Source organism: Cystoisospora suis (assembly GCF_002600585.1).
Source record: "Cystoisospora suis strain Wien I chromosome Unknown contig_3079, whole genome shotgun sequence".
NCBI classification, from domain to species: Eukaryota; Apicomplexa; class Conoidasida; order Eucoccidiorida; family Sarcocystidae; genus Cystoisospora; species Cystoisospora suis.
Window position 1 is genome coordinate 1 of NW_027155874.1, and position 18,347 is coordinate 18,347.

At 55.3% G+C, this 18,347-nt stretch overlaps 3 protein-coding genes across 3 annotated transcripts; 1 reads left to right on the top strand and 2 right to left on the bottom strand.

Moving 5' to 3' along the window:
- The first annotated feature begins 679 nt into the window (after positions 1 to 679).
- Positions 680 to 9,586, top strand: CSUI_006157 (uncharacterized protein). Its single transcript, XM_068066321.1, has 3 exons — positions 680 to 3,020; positions 3,697 to 4,745; positions 5,182 to 9,586. Exons 1-3 carry the CDS (start codon positions 1,316 to 1,318, stop codon positions 6,358 to 6,360), a joined length of 3,933 nt encoding a protein of 1,310 aa, XP_067921690.1. The 5' UTR covers positions 680 to 1,315; the 3' UTR covers positions 6,361 to 9,586.
- CSUI_006158 (dense granule protein gra12) lies at positions 7,688 to 9,220 on the bottom strand (the record flags this gene model as incomplete). The annotated part of the gene is made up of 3 exons (XM_068066322.1): positions 8,856 to 9,220; positions 8,183 to 8,662; positions 7,688 to 8,009 (listed from the first exon to the last, which is right to left on the bottom strand). Exons 1-3 carry the CDS (start codon positions 9,047 to 9,049, stop codon positions 7,688 to 7,690), a joined length of 996 nt encoding a protein of 331 aa, XP_067921691.1. The 5' UTR covers positions 9,050 to 9,220.
- Positions 9,587 to 11,255: 1,669 nt separating the features above from the next.
- CSUI_006159 (swarming motility protein) lies at positions 11,256 to 17,545 on the bottom strand. Its single transcript, XM_068066323.1, has 3 exons — positions 12,553 to 17,545; positions 11,872 to 12,093; positions 11,256 to 11,480 (listed from the first exon to the last, which is right to left on the bottom strand). The coding sequence occupies exon 1, from the start codon at positions 17,072 to 17,074 to the stop codon at positions 14,204 to 14,206; it is 2,871 nt and encodes a 956-aa protein (XP_067921692.1). The 5' UTR covers positions 17,075 to 17,545; the 3' UTR covers positions 11,256 to 11,480; positions 11,872 to 12,093; positions 12,553 to 14,203.
- Between the last annotated feature and the right edge of the window lie 802 nt (positions 17,546 to 18,347).

An 18,347-nucleotide genomic window follows, 5' to 3' on the forward strand; every position in this document is an offset into this window, starting at 1 on the left:
TGCTGAACTGGCGAAGGTACCACGTGCAATAGCAGCAGAATGTTTGAAAATTGCGAGATTCGAACTACCTTCGTAGTATCGAGGCTGCAGGGCCTTCAAACCTTGTTTTGTTCATCAACGAGAATGCCTGTTGTTCACGTTGCCCGGAAATTTCAGACGAGTCGCTGAGGCGACCAGCCGGTGGCCCTCCGCCGGCCGGACATCGTACAACGTTCACCGGCAAAAGAGAAAAAACAAACAATATGAGGAAGAACGCCGACGATACAACCATGCAATGCTACCTCGCGTAAAGGGTGCTGCAAGAACTTGAATGAACCAAACCAGTTCTTCTGAGGCAAGACAGCTGTCGCTGTAGACCCTAACGAGCAGTAGGCGTCTCGCCGGCGATCGCGCAGTACACGGCACTCACTAACGGCACGGCGTACAGGGCGGCGCAGAGTCGCGCGGGCTCCCACGGCCAGTTCTCTGCGAGACAGCAAGGTGAAGCGAACACTTCACGGTCTGGTCACCTGTGACAAATTGGCGAGACAACGCATGCGTCGTCTGCCGCCGCATGCTATCGTGAGAACTGCAAGATCGATTGTGCATTCTCGTTCACTGTTCAGCTCCTCCTATCACTTGCAGCGGCGCAAGGCGGTAGTGCGCAGACTGCTGCTTGTTCGACATGTTTTTGGTTTTTCGGGATCTGACAATTGCTCGAACACCATGCGCATCGAACAAGGCACGACCCCAATGGACGGGAGCGCAGACATCAAGGGGTCACCCGATTGCTTTTGTAGAGTACAGGGTAGCTGAGAGTGCCTGTCCTATTAGGGGCGGCTTTCTTTGTGCTCGATCGAGTCCGGGCAAAAAAATCAAGAACCGAAGGAGGAGCGGTACGCGTCGTGAGCCCGAACGCGGCACACTTCTGATGAGATGGCTTTTTCAGCTCGGATTTGCCCGGGTTTCGAAGGCTCCTCCTCACTCGCCTGTTGGACGGGAGTGTTGCGTGTGTAACGGCGTATGTCTAGCATTGTCGGCCCGGCTTGGGAGTGTATTCTCACACCTGGCTGACTGACCAACAGCGGACAGATCGCTCACGTTAAACTTCCCTTCCGAAGATGCTAATGTGCGGAAAGTCCGCTGACAGCAGGCGTTGTGTGCCTCTCGTACATAGTAAGCATACTCTGCACTACCTGTGGCGGCTCTTCTGCCTGCTCGAATCTTCATTCGGCGCCAGTCGGAACGGACGCATAGACGCTGACACCTTCGTTGGCGTATTGGACGGGTTGGCATTTGATATCTTGCAGGTCTTTCGCATGTGCGGCTCGTCAGCATGCAGCAGCCAGCCAGTCAGGCGGCACCTGAACAACTCCCGCAGCAGTTGGCCCGCCGCACCGAGCAGCAGCTGCTTGAGAAGCACCTTCGGCAGCAACAGGCATCCGCGGCGCACGTGCCTTTGCATCCGTCAGCCCGTCCTCAGCCAAGTGGAAGGCTCTGCGTGCCGCAACAAGTAGAATGCACGCCCCCAGCCGGGGGCCGACAAGCTGAGCCCCCAAACATCTCGCCTCAACAGGAACAGCAACCTTCGTGTTCGGCTGCAGCTCAGCGCGTTGCTCAAGTGCATGCAGATTGGTCACTTCCTGGCTGTTCGCTAGAGAAAGCGAAGCAGATATCCAGGACTTTTGTAACGGAGAGGCGTCTACCAGTCGCTGGCGGGCAGCACCAGCTCGTCCACCGTCTCTCGCAAGTGGCTCCGCATGCTCGGGCGGCTGAACGGCTTTTTCCTTGCGCCAAGTCACCGCCACTTTCGCAGCTGGATCCTCGGAACCCCCTCCAGCTACAGTTGATCCGTCAGCAGCTGCGACAACATGGCAAGCAACAGCCGGACTCGACCTCCCAGCCGGTTTTCCAGCAGGGACATGGGCTGCGTCCGCCACCTCTGCATGCCTTCCAACAGATCCAGCAGCGCCTGTTGCTGCAAGCAGCTGCCCAGCAGCAGCTAGCGAGCGCTGGGTCAGGTACGACCTCGAAACTGGCGCCCTCAGCGGTGGCGGCAGCTGCGGCGGCGGTTGTCCGCAGTGGGGCGCTTCAGCTTCTTCTGAGACAACGACGTTCACCGGAGGATCATGACAAAGGGATTAGCGGGCCGGTGGCCCCAGGATTCGGAGCGACCGACCTACTCCGGGGGGCCAATCCGCCAAGGGAGGCGGCTGCTGCGACAGCAGCGGCGGTCGCAGCAGCCGCGTCGGGAAGCGCACAAAGAGGCGGGGGCATGGTGGTACCATCCGGGGTCGCTTCCCGGATATGTACTACACAGGCCTCTGTGGACTCTACGACGCCCGGGAAAGGCGCCTCTGATGGCGGGAGCGGCAGCGAGACTTGCACTGCATCCAGAAGCGAGAAGGTTAACAGTGAAAGACTGAGACACACTTGTGACCCGGGTCCCGGCAGCTGTAACCTTGGGCATGGCGACCCCAACAGGTGTACTGAGGACAGTGGTACGTGTGGCAGAACGGGTTCGAGGCAGAGTGACGCGGCCAGCGCCACGGAAGCCCCAGCTGGAGTGCAGAGTCTGGATGACAGCGGTCAGCCGATGGGGGGTGGGTCCACAGCGGAAGTTAAGAGGAGGCATTCGTTTGCTGAAGCGCAGATGCCATGTGAAGAGACTGATCCACTAGAAGGCAGCTCATCCACGCCGCAGGCGACGAATCGCGCTGCGAAGCCAACAGATTTCCCGACTTCACTGCAATGCGGGAAAGTCTGGACAAAAGCAGTCCCTCGCGTTGAGGAGGTATCCCTTGCGGAGCACGGGGCGATGGCGATGGCTCCGAAAGCAGAGAGAGATGAAGAGGAGAGGCACGAGAAATTTGACGTTGATGACGTTTTCCGGTATACGGAAGACGAAGAAGCATCCGACTCCGTCAAGCGGAGGCATACGCTGGAGATGCCGGTTGGCTGGGGAGTTACCAAGCCCGTCGCGGAGGCCACCGGAAGCGGGGGAACTTTCAAGAAAGTTATCTGGGTCAACGAAACTGTTGGTGAGCCCCCAATAATTCCTCGTGTCTGTACCAGGTAATCGTTGTTACACAGCTGCCGTGCAGCTCCTTAATGCCTGTGTATAGCTACCCATGAAGTTTCAATGTGACAGAAGTATTTTGGGGAATTCGGCGTAAGCTACCACCCCGCGCTTCACCGAATATGTCATGCTTCAGCTAGGGAGGAGCCGACAAGCTCTGAGGGCCGCCGGCAGCGGGGGGGGGAAAGGCAGGAGAACGGCTCTCCCGGTGGTGAGTGTTTCAGCTAGCGAGGAGCCAGCTGCTCTAAGGGCCGCCGGCAGGGGAAGGGAGGAGAACACGAAAACGGCTCTCACGGTAGTGTATGTTGGCTGGAACTCGTGGAGGCATGTGCCTTCACATGTAGGCCTCTTGTTGCGTTTTGAATCGTTGCTTACTGTCGTCGATACGCGCCGGGGCCTACCTTCAAAGCTGACAGCGCCACCGCGTGTGCAGCTCTGCACGGGTGCATTAAGATCACCTTTGTACGCTGAAAACTAGGCTGAGGTGTTTCATTGACTGGTATGGCCCTCATCGCTCGACGCATTTGATCACGTCGACGAACAATATCTTCAATCGCCCTGAAGCGCATGCGGCAGACGAGGTTGAGGTTCGGCATGTGTTGATATTGTCCAGATTCCTGCCCTGTCTGGAATCTCAGGCGGCATTCGGAGGCAGGTGTACTGCCTGGAGAATACGAGAGACTGGTGCGTGCAATTCTTTCGCTCCTCTGATTTCAACGCAAAGCTCTTGACGAAGACTTTTCCTGAAACCGAGCTGACTAAATTCCGTGCAATGGCCGCCGCGTACAACCTCATGCCTTGGGACTGTACTGACAGCGAGTTTCGCCGGCCCCAGGGCCGTCCTCTAAAGCGCCGTGTATTCACTGCACGCGATTTCGAAGAAGGCACCGCCTGGAACTACTACCCTCCCACGCTGCTGCTGCATCCGCACCCGACCAACAGTTCCTCATCCGCGCGTGGCCGCCGAAAAGCCGAACCACCCCTTATTCAAGCTAGCGACTCTCGTGGAGGAACAAATTCTCTAGACTGTTCGTTTTCTGGCTCGTGTGCCAGTTCGACTTTCAGTGATTCGTTGTCTTGTCCAAACGAGACACTAGCCACTTGCGAAGCCTCATTCACTCGGCGAGGAACCCGGCAGCCTTGCATTACCAAAGTGCGAGAAAACTCTTCTTCTCCGCCTACCGTCTCAAACGAAGGAGCGGTGTGCGATGGAATTCAAGATTGCTGTACGTCACCTACGCACAGCTCCCGAGCCGATTCTCCGTCCGCCATGAAGAGCGCTGCAGCCCATTCCCCACAACGAGCCTCGAGAACGCTTGGGCTACCACCTGGGCTGGTCGATTGTATGGCAACTCTGGCGGCCGCAGTCGTTCGTGGAGACGGGGCTGGACAAGACGATGGGGACTGGTGGAGCAAAGAAGGAGGCGAGAAAGGCGAAGTCGACGGTGAAAGAAGGAGCGAAAAAGGGTTAGCCAAGGCGCACTGGCACGATCGCACTGCGGCAGGTGCGAATGCAGAGTCGGAGGGGTCCGGAGGACTAAACGAGAAAAGGCAGAAGCGCCTTCCTAGGTGGCCCCCCGGACAAAATGCGGCCGAGGAGAAAGAAGCCACGTCGCTCCTGCGGCAGCTTATTCTGGAGCAACTCGAAGAAAACCCCGGAGAATGCGTAGCCTCGTGGAGCCGGACGGTAGGTGCAGCCGGGCACCTGTGAGCACCGTTCAAGTTAAAGGATTGCCACAAAAACATGTTACTGGCTGGCAAATTTCGCGCTTCATCGTGTTGCTGCTCGGTTTGCAAAGAGTCTGTTCAGCTGTAGATCCTGAGTGATCGGGTTATTGCGGGCAGATGCATCTAGTGGTTTTTCGGGGGGGTGGAGAAGCTATGTGTCGTTCTATTGCGTTCCGACACGCAGCACGCTGAGATGAGCAGTTTTCTGTGCAAATACCTCGAATCAGAGAAACATGCGTGGCCGCTCTTGACAACCAAGGGTGATCGATGTTCAGAGTGTTTTTCTGGACAAGTTTAGTGTATTTTGCTTGTGAAAGAACATTCGCGGGGCTCCTTGTCGCCTTTTCTTTGGTGTCCTCCCTACGTTTCTGTTTCTTTTCTATGTTTGCCCGCAGCTCATGCCCTGGTCAGGGCTGGCAGTTCCTTGCACGACAAACACTCCTAGCCCCCAGTCTGGTGAAGCAAGTGCGTGGTCCAGCCCAGACGGGTCTTCTGACTGTGCCGCTTCGTGTGTGTCAGAGGCGGACGGTGAGCTGGGTGCCCCTGAAAGACTGCCGAAGCGTCCTCATCAGTTACAGTCTCCGCAAATCCTCTTGGACTCCTTCGACAACTTCATGCGGCAGAAGCACCCAGGTGTATTGCCTCCAGCACCTTCCGCCTCCTTGGGTCAACTCTTCTGTCATTTGTGTTGTGCGCCTGATCGGCGCAATGCACTTGGACGACGGGCGTTCTCAAAAGTGCTTCAGGTGGTATTTCCTGATTATCTGGAAGCAGCTGTGTCTGCCCAAGTGAGGAGTACAGACAGCCGTGAAACGAAGGAGCAGAACGTTTTCCGCGAGCTGCGAAGGCGCCATCAGACGCTGGAGAACCATATTTTGGTAAGTAGGGTTCTACGTGCACTCGCGAAGAAAGAAAACGATGAATTTCTTTGTGGCCTGCTGACACAGTGCTCACGGCAGCAGTGTCAACAGTCAACGACCCTGGAAGAGTACACAGCTGCTTCAGCCCATCGTCGTAACCTGGAGGTCTGCTCAGACCTGGCTCCTGCAACTCCGGACAACTCAGCCACCCATGCTGTTGACCGTGATCCGTCTACGGATGATGCAGTTGCGTCAGACAGCGGGGTGCGAAGTGAAACCAAAAACATTTCCCCCCCCCCGGCTCCAGCTACCCAACTACACCAAGAAAGGGCATTCTCTCTTGACATGGGGGGCCATGATGCCGGCAGAATGGCAGGCACTACCAGTGTTCGTCAGAACACAAACTGTGAAAAAGTACACACTACCCAACGAAAGAGCGGCATACGATGCTCCGTACACGAGATCGGACGGGAGTGCGAAGCAGGAAGTACGAGACCGGTTTGTGACGCATCGGTGAAGCCTAACGACCCCACTTCAGGGGAGTGCTCCGGTATGCGAACTGTCTTCCCAAATGGATATGAGCATAAGAGGGAACTGATGAACGGCATTGTGGGACACCGAAAGAAGCGACGCTGCGAGCCCACTCCCTCAGAGGTACTCCGGGTTCTGGGTTGGGTTTTGAATGTTGACGACGACAATGAGACTGCAGTATGAACAGAAGCAGCAGATTCCGGAAAATCCACGTAAAGGTTCACGACAGATATCTCACCCCAGATCTGGCCCCCGTCGGCGGTTATGTTTGCTTTCCCGGCGAGTGCGGACACCGGTCAGAATCGCATCAACATTGTCCGTGAGACAGCGGAGACAGCTGCCACGTCGTTTTTTCGTTCAAGGTGCAGTTCCACACCATCGCTGCGACTCCGCTTCACCGTGGTTCCCGAAGATGTTTCATAGAAGCTCGAGGGTGCCAAGCAATACCAATAGGTTTGCTCCCGGGTTCGCTCAAGTCTCTCGGTGCGTGGATCCCGAAGAGCGCCTTCTACAATGACGCTGGCTGTGTACATAATTCTCAGCCTTACTGTCGGAGCTGTCGGATATAACAACCCGTACACTGTTGCCCCGAAAAGTACCACCGGCCTGCAAAATCAGATATGAGCCAGTCGAAAAAAAGCGCTACTGTTGTCCATTAGCTTTTGCGTAGTCCGGCTCGTTCCACCTTGCTATCGCTTAACAGCCGGTGATCCGACGGTATGCGGAGCTAGACCACCACCTGAAAACTCATCCGCTTTCCTGACTGACCTCAGGGCCTGTAACACGAGAATCAGATGCCAAGGAGAATAACTGACAAACAGTTTTTCTTGAAGCCCGAAAAGCTTCCAGGAGGATAAGCAACTAACAAAGTTCCTTGAGAGCCAACAACCCGGCATTTGTTCAAGCGTCGCATGTGGTCGAGATGAAAATACCCTCGCCCATCGAAAGCAAAAAACAGCGGCCATGGAGAGGACTGAAGGGCGCAACGAAAAGTAAAATCCCCGTCCGTTAGGCCACTTCTGGAGCACTCATGACCACTGTGTGCGACCCCCTCCTCTCTATAATGATGACGCACACAGACCCTCGGTAAACGGGAAAATGTACAGTATCTGGAAACAACCGCTGCCAATGCAAATGACGTTGACCCCTTGCTGCTGCCACAACTATTTCGCATGTGGCAAAACGCCTAACAGCGCTTTTAGCCTTTGGAGTACAGGGGTGTGTCTGCTACACAAGGTCTTCTAGTGCTGCCGCGTCGGCAAGGTTCCTGTGGCCCGCGCGCACCCATTAAGGCAAGTAAACTCCCAGCAAAGAGCTCACTCGCTGGGGATGACCGGATGACAACCTGTGCGTAGCGTTGACTCATCAGAGGAAGACCAGCTACAACAGGGGCATATGCGGACCAGTAGCCGGTGGGACCGCTCATTTACATTCCCTGATGCCTCCCAGGACGACATAGAAATCACGTCTCCGAGCTCTACGCGACCGTGATTTTCGCCTTGGACTTTTATCACGGGGGACGAGCATTGCCCGTCCCAACAGCTTGTCGAAGAGCGCGAGTCAAGGCAACCTTCAGAAACTGGGCGTTGACTTTGGGATCCGTAACCAGCACCATGCTCATAGCGTATCTCGTGAGTTTCCGCAACCGTGATTTTTCTCGGATGTAAAAACGGAAAATTGGTTTGTTATTGTTCAGGATATCCATTCCCACTATATCAATGATCACCGACACTGTGGGCGGCGACCCCGACGAGGGACTCAGGCTGCGGAATTGCTCGTTGAGAAATTCACAAACACCCGACGCTCCGGACGCCCATCGAATGGCAAAACGGCTGCGAGCATCCACAGAAACCAGGATCATCGTATGTACGGTTTTGGAAATCCTGTCCAGCCCAGAGACGTTCCTCCGCAATCCACACTCACGGCACCGACCCTGATTCTTCAGGAAGACGCAACTCAACAAATGCAGTGCTCCTTCAAACTCCAAACGCCTGCATTAACTTACTCGCTCAGCATACAGTCTCGCCCCAGAGGCCAGAAGTCCGACGCCTGCGCTTCGAACGAAATGATCGTCGAACCTGGAATAAATTCCACGGAAGGGGTGGAGACAAACAACTCCGCGCCGTCCGATGCAGAGTTTCCCGGAGATGAACTGGCAAGTGTCTGCACCACGCCGGCCAATGTTGATCCAGTAGGGTGCACAAGGGTATTGAAAGTAGGTGACGGGACTAGAAGTACCGTCACGTCCTTCAAAGGGCCGTTCGGGTATACGGCGAAGCCGTTTTCAAGATCTCTAAAAAGACCGTAACTGCCAGCAGAGTCCGGACGATATCGAAACCGGGCGGAAAGCCACGGGAGCGCATTCCCGTAGAAATCTTTGTCCCAGAGGTCAACGTAAGTAACAGTCAGGTCGACTCGGAACGCCGGGAAAGACATCGCCCAGTTGCTCAGGCGCCTCCAAAACTTCCACCAGCTCGTCTTTGCCCTGTCAAGGACACGCAAACAAGCGCAGACTGTGTTGTATGGGCCCCCTAGTATTCGCATCACACATACATCTGAGCTTTTCGCTGCGCCAGTACTCATGCGGTGAGCAAGAGAGTCACAATGGCTCCAACATCTGAGCAAGCATCGCTCAACAGAGTGAATGAAAATATTAATTCAAAGAGCGTCCTACATACTTCTCCTCCGCGTGTTTCTGTTCCCAAAGCGGTTTCAATGCCATGTGGCTGTGGAACATGCGATCGAGCCACAGGCACAGAGCCGCGCCTGTCGCGGTCGTATCCAGTGGTTGAGGGCTGGGATAGGGGGGGCGACTCAGAGGCTCTACAACAAGATTCTTCGGCCCGCCTATGAAGCACGCTCCTGCTTCCATCCTCCACTGTTGCTGCAGAAGGCCTATTGTAATATCTACGCTGTACCCGGAACCTCGCCTGCCAACCTCTCCACAAACCGACAGCGCAACAGAAATCACAAGGACCACGAAGACCGCAAACAGACGGTGTGAGTCCCGAAGCGAGCTCCGAACCCGCACCCCACTATTTTCTCTAGACATCGTGTGAAACGAGTCCACCAAGCGCCGGGGAAATCACTTGTTATGCGTCGCAACAGGAGGGCCAGCTGGAACGGCGCAGTCTGACGCTCAGGCAGACTCCATATGAAGATTCCGCATTGCTAATAAAAAAAGTGCGTCGGCCGGACTGTGAAACACCAATGAGCAGCTTGCAAAACCAAGCTGTTTATTCGCTTTGAGACGCGGGCTCCAGAGACGCAGGGAAGTGCTCTGTGAGGGAGTGAGTGGCTCAGAGCGTGCAAGCTACCACTCTATTTGACTAAGCCGTCGGCAGGGCTTCCGTACGCGCCCTTGCCTTCGTTCGCGTGTCTCTATCGTCATGTAATCACGCGCCTCCACACTTTTTCCGAACTTGACACATAACCGGGGAAGTACTCTTTGAGCAAGCGAGTGGCTCAGAGCGTGCAAGCTATCCCTCTATTTGACTAAGCGGTTCGCCCAGTTTACAATCCTGGAAGTTACAGTAGAGAAATATTCACGAGCGAAGAAGCCGCCTGGTACACCGCCAGCCGGCCACCGCTTGGGCAATCACATAACGGCAGTGATCTAATAACCAATGCAGGAAAACAGACAACTCATTTCAGTGTGTCCGAAATCTAGCATTTGGATGATGATACACTGCATTACCTGTATTTGCAGCTTTCGAATCTCTACAAAGATATACAGGTCAGGTGAAACGGTTCTGCAGTTGGCGTGTCTGCAATACAGTGCGGGCGGTTGTCGCACTTTACCCAAGCCGTGTCCGTGGGTAGCTCGCCTTCAGGAGCTGCAGAGAGTGCCGAGAGACGATAGGGGTTTTTCAGCTACGTTCTCGACGTGTGTAGTCAGGACGGGACCACAGATTGTAGAGTGTTGCTGACGGCTCCCGCATGTGACCCGGAAAGCGTTACCACTAGCAGACGTTGTGTGCTGTCACGAGTGAAACAAAGACGACGTTTGACTTCTCTAAGAACTCTCTTCTCCGCCTACGCGATCCCACGAGGCACGCCTACCACGGGCGCCACGAGCTGCGGCTACGCAGAGAAGGCCTCTCTTCAGCGCAATGTCTAGCACCAGACGGGCCGACGGTCCCAGGTACACCATTTTATTCGTACGTACGAACATCTTCCGGAAGCACTGTAGTTTCTGGCCCCGGAAAGCGCGATCCGCCCCGCCGTCGCTGATTTCGTGTACGGGCCGAGATCATCGCGTGTGCCCAGTTCTCTTTTCAGAATTTCCCATATCTCTCAAAGACGCAGGCCGTGGCCTCCTTGAAGAACACACCAGTCCACGTTACATGTGCGTTTGCTTGCTTTTCATGTCAGTGGACAGGACGCGTGCTGATCTCGGAACCTGAGGGTCGGGGGTCGGCAAGCCGAAAGAAGTGGACGTGCTCTTTACGCTGTAGTGATGCCAGGGTGCTGGGAGTGTCGAATGCGCCGCCCCGGTCAAGCTAGCTAGTCCGGAGCAAAAGCGGATAACGAGGCGGAAGGTAGGTTGCCGTAGTGGTTAGCCAGGGCCGAGTGAGAGAAGAATCGCTGCCTCTGTGTGCCGGGGAACAGCTCGAGGGTTTTCACAGGGTACTTCATGAGATGCTTCGCGACGAATACTTGTCGCTTCTGTGAGAACTGCATCACGCGTTAGCGCGTTCTCTATAGCCACAGGTGCCAGCTGGTGCGTCAGAGTCTCGGACCGACGCACTTAATGTGTATGTAGTAGTCACGGGATGCTCCGGTCGAGAATAACCAGCCAAAGGCGTCGAGAGGACTGTGACAGCAATTGTAGCGTTCTTTTTTCGGGGGCCACCTACTAAAAATGTCTATCGTGTTCGGAGTGAATTTGTTTCCCTAGAGACTTTCTGAAGTGCCTGAGATATGGCGGGGCTGAAGGGTGACTGTCCACGCTTCTTGAACTTCTCTTGAAGAAAGTCCGGATGCAGTAGTAGAGCATCGTTTCGGATCAGTTAAAGCGGTACGTTCCTCTCACACACTCATCAAGAACACTGCGATGATCGCGCGCTTGAGAGTGACCCCTCACGCCTAGTGTCGATTTTTGCCGGTCTTCACCTCCTCCCGATCAGTTTTCTCCTCACACGCTGTAGACAGAAGGACTGTCAGGTACTCCTGAAGACTCGGCAGGTTGGGCTCCTCCGTTCTGTCGGACAAAGCTCCGGCGTCATCATGGATTGGTTGCACCTGAATAGTTTTCTAATGCACCCTGGTGGGCCACCAGCCCCGAATCACATGAGCATACACTGAAGGCAAAAGGTCCAAAAGCAAGGAAGGGGAGTTTTCTCAGGCTTCGGCCGGAAAAATCCTGGCACTGTTGCACTATATGCAGGAGGTCGACGCCGGCTCTGCAGGTGAATCAGGTCTCTGAGGTGGGGACGCTCGGCGGGTAAAGGAGTTGCCGCACCTAGCACTGGCGTCAAGAGGTAATGACTCTGTCTGGACATGGGAGGATTAGCGGGCTACGCAGTGTGCCTGTGGTGAGGCATAGTCTTACTGAAGGACTGGCATGGAGGGAAGCGCTCGCGAACGTAGGCAGGGCGACACTAGAATCAATAAGGCCGCGGTCCATCTGGGGCCGCCCGGGCGCTTCTACTCCGTAGCAAAGAATGGTGTAGCAATTTCATCAGGTCTTACCATCTCATCGAGGCATTCTTTGAGGATTTCGTAGCGACAGCCCTCACTCGGATTCGGTATGTAACGTTTGATGTCTGCCCGATCAAGGAACGCTGCGTCCACCGATTCTGCTTCCAGTGGCCGTCACGCGCGGACCTTCCTCTGACTGTTTTGGATACTTTTACCGGGGAGATTGGAGGTGGTGAGAAGGAGGACGTTCGGGTAGGCCTTGAGAAGGTCGATCTGTGTCAAAAGCGCGTTGACAACACGAACTGCATCAGAGGGCTCGTTTCCCGCCCGGGAAGCATCTCGGGCAGCAGACATTGATTCAACCTCGTCTATCAGGATACATACGAAACACGAGGAGTCTTCAAGGAGCTCTTTTATTGAAGTGAACAGCTTCAGGACAAGCTTTCCCGACTCGCTAAACCAACGGGAGAACAGGGAATGCGCATTTATCTCCAGTAGGTACGAGTTGCTATATCTGTCACTCAGTCGGACTGACAGCTTTTGTGCTAGTGCTCGACACAGGGACGTTTTTCCTACCAAGGCGCATGCCAGACGAAGTGGAGTGACAGATAACACACGCTCTCTAACCTGTCCCGGGAGGTCCATGGAGCAAGATGAGCCTGTTCCAGTTGATCAGCTGCAAAGGCGTTCCATGAGATACTACGGTTTTAGGAAAGCAACACTTGAGTGTACCTTGTTATTAATTCCACGGTCTGAAAAGAGAAGAGCAGTGGTTGAATACTGCAGCAAATCCCTTTTTATTGCGTTTTCGAAGTGAAGTGCGTCCCATAAGCCGGAGAAGTGCTCATGTGGCAGGACCCATTGCTGATAGGCCGCAACAGCTTCTTCGTCTTCACCGTCCTGCATCTCTGTGTCTACACTGTCAGAGTTGAGGTAGTAGGGTATCAGCTGGACTGCCGTATCAAATCTGGGTACTAGGACAGTGGTCCTGTCCAAGCACGACGAGGGTGCAGGTAGTGCGCCTCCGTAATTTTCTCTTACATCGCCCGGGCCTCGCCTGCGCTCGAGGTCGCCTGGAAGCACTGGCTCCAAACTGATATGCTCACACGCGCATGCGAGTACACGGTTGTCAATTTTTCGTGGGTCATGCTTTCCCAAAGTGAGCATGAATCCTGAAGAGAGCAACCACGCACGCCCCTGCCGTCGAATCTCGGCCTCGTCAATCACGCAATCGCTCTTGATGCACAGCTCACAGCAGAGCTGAAGGCGCTTGGAACGTTGTTGGACATCCTTTGCTTTGGTGGCTGCTGAACTGCTAGTCCTCGTGTCACCCCCTTTCGAGATGAAGGAAGACTCCATGCTGCGAAATTTGGCGGCAAAAGCCGTGTAGGTCCGATTTTGGGCGTAACCGGTGCTGGGGGGTTCGCGGGCCTGTTGCCACGCGTCCAGGGTAGGCACGGACGCAACGCGCGCGAAGTGTATGACATACTCGGCTGTACTGACACTGCCTCTCGACAACATTTAGAAGCGAATGCGCGTGATTGCTCCCAAATGCCTTTCTGAGGTCGATGCCAGACGATCTACTCTCCATCGACCACGCCGCTTGTCTTTCGTCCTCGATCGTACCGCAGTACTAACGTGCTCACTTTTGCACCCCCGTGTCCGGTGAAGACAATGCTCGTCTTTCTTCTGGGACGACCGTCATTTGAGATAGTCTCTCACTAGTGCTCTAGCTCACTCGCTTGTGCCGTAGCGTCTGTCGCAAGCTTGGACTGGCTGGCGTTCCGCCTATCTAAGAATCCAGCCGCAGTCTCGCCAATCAGATCATAGCCATTCACGAGCTGTGCCTATCCCAGTAACCTCAGATTGCGACGCAGCTCTTGCCATTTTCGGGCTCCTCTTGTCACACAATGGAGGAGAGTGAGAAACTTCAGCTGTGCCAAAGGGGTCACGCTTTTCGTTTTCTAGCACTCTACGCCGTGGGTACTCGATTAAGCAACGCTCGACGCGCGGACTCCTAGTGGTGACGTGGAGAAGCTGAAGCTGCCTTGAGATAGTTACACCTCAAGGTGCTCGGCTTTTGTCTCGGCTCCGCACCTGAAGCTACGCATGACTGCAATAACGAAGATAGTGTGCCCCCGGGCGCCGGCCACTCGCTGCATACCGCTGCTTTTTCAAAGCACTCTTTCCTCCGTTATTGTTCCAGTTCAGTTATCGATGTCTGCTTTCATACTGCCGACACTCGAACGAACACACTCGTCCCTGAACTGGATCGGGCGTTGAAAAGTCCGTCACCCTACACCGGGGGCGGCAACTCAGCTTTGTTCGCGCGGGGGAGGCTGCCACTCCACTTGCAGCACCAGTAGAGCTGTAGGTGAATCCCTTAGAGGCCGACATACCGTGCGCGTTCGTCCATGAAAATTCCTCCAAGATCACTGGCACAGTGCGACGCTCCGTCCGCCTTATCGCTCTCCAGGCAGCACTCATACAGAATACGAGCACTACCAGTAGCGGTCAAGAGAACCTGCAGGCGCGGGTGCTGCTCAACCTTCAACTGCAGGCAGATCCGGGCCGCCTTATACTTGTAACCCTCCCAGTCGTCTCGGACGAAATACTTGAGTAACGGTGCCTTCAAAGTTGCAGCTAGCTCTGCTTGTGTCTGGCAGCACCGGATTCGCTCTTGAACCTCTACTCGTGTGAATCGCTGGGCAGCAAGCAGGTGCCATCCGGAAGGCCAGATGGTAGAAAAGTCCGGGAACGCGAGCGGTACAAAACTCTGCAAGCCCAGCTCGCTGTACGGACGGCCACAGCAATCAGAAACTGTGACGCACTTTGGGGAAGACGCCGGACACGGCGTGAAAAACAAAACAGCCTGGCATTCCGAACAAAGACCCCAAGCCCGAAACTCTTCCTCCTCAAAATAATCTTTGAAGTCTCGACTTCTGACGACCCGTGAACAGAGGCCATTGAGGCAAGTGACGTGACTGCCCGGTCTACGGGTTCTTGCTGAAAACAAGCTTCCACTGTGGAAACGTGGACCCCGGACAGCAGCTTGCGCTGAAGCACTTCTCGCGTGGTCGTCCATCTGAGCGAGGACAAGAGGCAGCATGATCTGCAGCTCCTCATCACTCAGTAAAGTAGGTTCTTCGGCAACAGCGCCGTGACCCAGAGAGGGCAGTTCCGCCTGCCCAGGGGGAAAAAAGTTGTTCGAAACTTCCGGTGTATCCACTTGCACACCGTCCTCAGTCAGAGTCGTAGCCGGCGGATATGCTGCTTGATCGCTATCCGTGACCGACAGAACGACGCCCATACTCACCTGCACAGCACCGTCCCGCCCCTTGGGATTCCCTGGCTTCTGGGGTGGAGCCTCCTTAGGGCGTCTGGGGGTGGCTGCAACTTCCTTCCGCTGCGGGCTCGCTAACTTCTCGCGAAGCTCCTCCGCGGAGTCTCCTGGAGTGGATGCGACTTCTTTCCATGTCGGCTCATTTGACGAGCGGGGAGGATCTCCCTTGCGAAGCTGTAAACCCACGCGGAGTTTACCGCAGTCTAAATCAATGCAGTCGCCTCCCAACAGAGTGTTCCAGCAAAGTTGGACCTGAGATTCCCAGCGACCTAGGAAGCAAGGGAAGGGAATCTGTCCTTCCCCGAGAAATTCCTTGGTTCTATCCGGGAAACAATTTTTCCACAGCTCAACCGTCAAAAACCTGGAGGAAGGGTAGCTGGCGTAGGTGACTTGGAAAGCCCGTTCTTCTTTCCACACAAACACCGAGGTAGACTCCGTCTGCCACTTTTCCCACTGATCAGGGTTTGTCGGGCATCTGACTACAACAAATAACGTGTCTCCGAACCCGAGACGTGATGAATTCACACCGTTCACGCTGTCGATCCAAACTGTGAGCTCGCCGCTGTAGCTGTTCCCAAACGTCTCCGGCTGCTGGAACGCTTTCATCTCCAGCTGAAGCTCGCGGAGCGCCGCCTTGCGTAAGCTCGCAAGATCACCAACGGTGATGCGCCGCCTGCTCGGTCTTCGAGAGCCACGCTGTTCTGCCTTAACGTCACCTTCCGGAGGCTCCGGTGTAGCTGTGCGGTTCAGCTCGGCTACCGCTTCGACCACCTCTGCTTTGATCCTTTCTGCCATACAATCTAGAGCAACTGCTCCCGCTACTAATTCGGGCCGGCGCTTTTGTTTCAAAGCCTGGACCTCTTCTCCGATCTCGGAGATCCGGCGATGCTCCTTGGTCTGAGTCTCGATAATGCGTTTTAGCTTGACCTCTTCACTACGGTGCATAGATAGGAGCTCGTCTACCGCGTTCACCAGCTTTTCTAAACAAACTCCGGACGGTTGCTCTTTCGCTACTCCATCGCGGCATTGGCCCGCATCCCAGATGTTCCGAAGCCTCATCGCATGCCGGCGGGCTTCGTCTTCCTTTGCAGCCTCCTCCATGTGCTGCCGAAGTTTAGTAAATACCCCTCCCGGGTCCCTGCGTTCTTCTTGGTCACCCCCCCGGCTATGTGTATCCTGTCCCTTTGAGTGCTCATCCCCTTCCCGGTGTGAGCGTTTCATGCTCCGTTCGTCGGCAGTTTCGTCCTGCATCCACTTCTTATCTGTTTCTTTCCGCCTCTGCCTTTCGAGCTCTTCTTCTCGCTTCCGACGTTCAGCCTCTTCCTCCCGCTTCCGACGTTCAGCCTCTTCTTCCCGCTTCCGACGTTCAGCCTCTTCTTCCCGCTTCCGACGTTCGGCATCTTGCCTTTTCCGCCTTTCATACGCCTCTCTTTCGCGTTGACGCCTCTCGTCTTCTTTGGCTTCGTGCTCTGCCTCCCGTCGCATGCGCTCACTCTCTTTCCAGAGCTCTCCAGCTAGCTGCCTCAATTTCTGCTGCTGGCGCAGAAACGTGTCCTCATTGTCTGCATCCGCTGGGGGTACGGCCCCGGCTGCGGCTTCTGCCCTCCTGGCTTGCGCCATTCCCTTAAGCTCTCTGGCAATCCTTTTGGCTGCGAGAGCTCTCTGGAAGACACTGGCGGCTTCGACGCCTCCGGCGTTCCGGCGGGGCAAGGACTGGTTCCTGTCGGCTGTCACATCTGCGTGCCTGTCCCTGTTCATGCACTCGACACTACAGTAGTCGCTATACTTTCCCGTCCACGGAAGCCAAGCATCTTTCCCGCACATCTTGCAGTATGGCCTAGCAACTGACGGGTCGTACTCGGCCCCTGCGGGCGTCATATCCTCAAGAATAAAATCGAAAAACCCCTTCATTCTTTCTTCCGTCTCCAGTGTCAAGTCCACTACCTTGTCGAGAGCGATAAACAGGTGCCCACATCTCTGCCATACTCACGATTCGAGAGCACACGAGGCGTCTCCGCATAGCGACAGAGAAACAGTGGCGACCTTATGAAAGCTGTATGCATGCACCGCAGGCCGACAATCAAGAAAAAGTTAGAACGTCAGTGGACAGAGGCTAGTCCGGAAAAACCGGAGCTGAACAACCGAAAGTGGAGACTGGGTTGAAAGAAAACAGTACGAGCAAACCGGTGAGAGGAAAGGAAGAAAGCTACCGTTGTTCAACTTGGTGAGCTGTCTGGAGACCAGACTGAAGGACTGCGCGCCAGACAGTGGTGGCGCAAGACCATCTGCCCGGGCCACCGCCGCTCAGATTCAGCTGCTCCCGCTAAAAACGCTAGCCTTTTGCCAACCACAAGAAAAATGTCATCGACTTGTTCACCTAGTAAGCAACGTTGTATGAAGGTCTGAGTAGACTTAATCGAACTCGAAAGTCGAGAGGGCAGTTCCAAGACTTTCTACAGGGTTCTTTTTGGGGGCCTCGACCATTACAAGAACGCCCGGCACGCACCCCCGACTTTTTTTTTGCAGCGCCGTTCCCTCGTGCGGAAAAGCAACATCGTTCTGATGCACCATCGCAGACCCGCAAACTCCCACGTCCAGCGCGCCCAGATGAACGAGACATGGTTTCACGGTGTGCTCCTCGACGCCAGCCTCCGCCTCACGGCCGCATTTCCGCTCGGCTGGTGCGGTCTTTCCTCAGAACCAGTGCCTTTTGTCGGCACTCCTGACAGCAGAAGCTGCTCCACCTCCATGGCCCTCTGTCGGAGGGTATCACCAACAGTGCGTCATGTTTCCACTGTGACAAGGGCACCCGTAAGAGCGGGGCCGCACACGCGGGAAGTCACCGCTTTTGACAGCGCTATAAAGTCTGAGTACTCGGAGACGTGGAGACAAGGTCGGGACTTTCCGTCTCCCAAACGCTACCATACACCACTCCCGTTTTCCCTGCACGGGGAGGGCAAAGTTCGACCTGCCTGCGGGCTTGCGAGATCAGTAGCATGCAGGACTACGAAGGACCTGCCAGTCATCGAGGGCTGCCCACCCACGCGAAGATACAGAATTTATGAGCCAGCTTCCACGTGGGGGAAGACTGGGTCGCAGAGCGACTAACAAACAAATCTCCAGTGTGAAACGCAGGAGGCGTCCGCACGGCTAACCACGAAACGCGAGCGCAAACCACGGGCGC

What these genes read in the sequence shown, in the direction of transcription:
- CSUI_006157 (XM_068066321.1), top strand. Translation starts at nt 1,316, where the DNA reads ATGCAGCAGCCAGCCAGTCAGGCGGCACCTGAACAACTCCCGCAGCAG. An exon ending in CTGGGTCAACGAAACTGTTG is followed by an intron (nt 3,021 to 3,696) that starts GTGAGCCCCCAA and finishes CTGGAATCTCAG; the next exon opens with GCGGCATTCGGAGGCAGGTG. An exon ending in TAGCCTCGTGGAGCCGGACG is followed by an intron (nt 4,746 to 5,181) that starts GTAGGTGCAGCC and finishes GTTTGCCCGCAG; the next exon opens with CTCATGCCCTGGTCAGGGCT.
- CSUI_006159 (XM_068066323.1), bottom strand. Translation starts at nt 17,074, where the DNA reads ATGAAGGGGTTTTTCGATTTTATTCTTGAGGATATGACGCCCGCAGGG.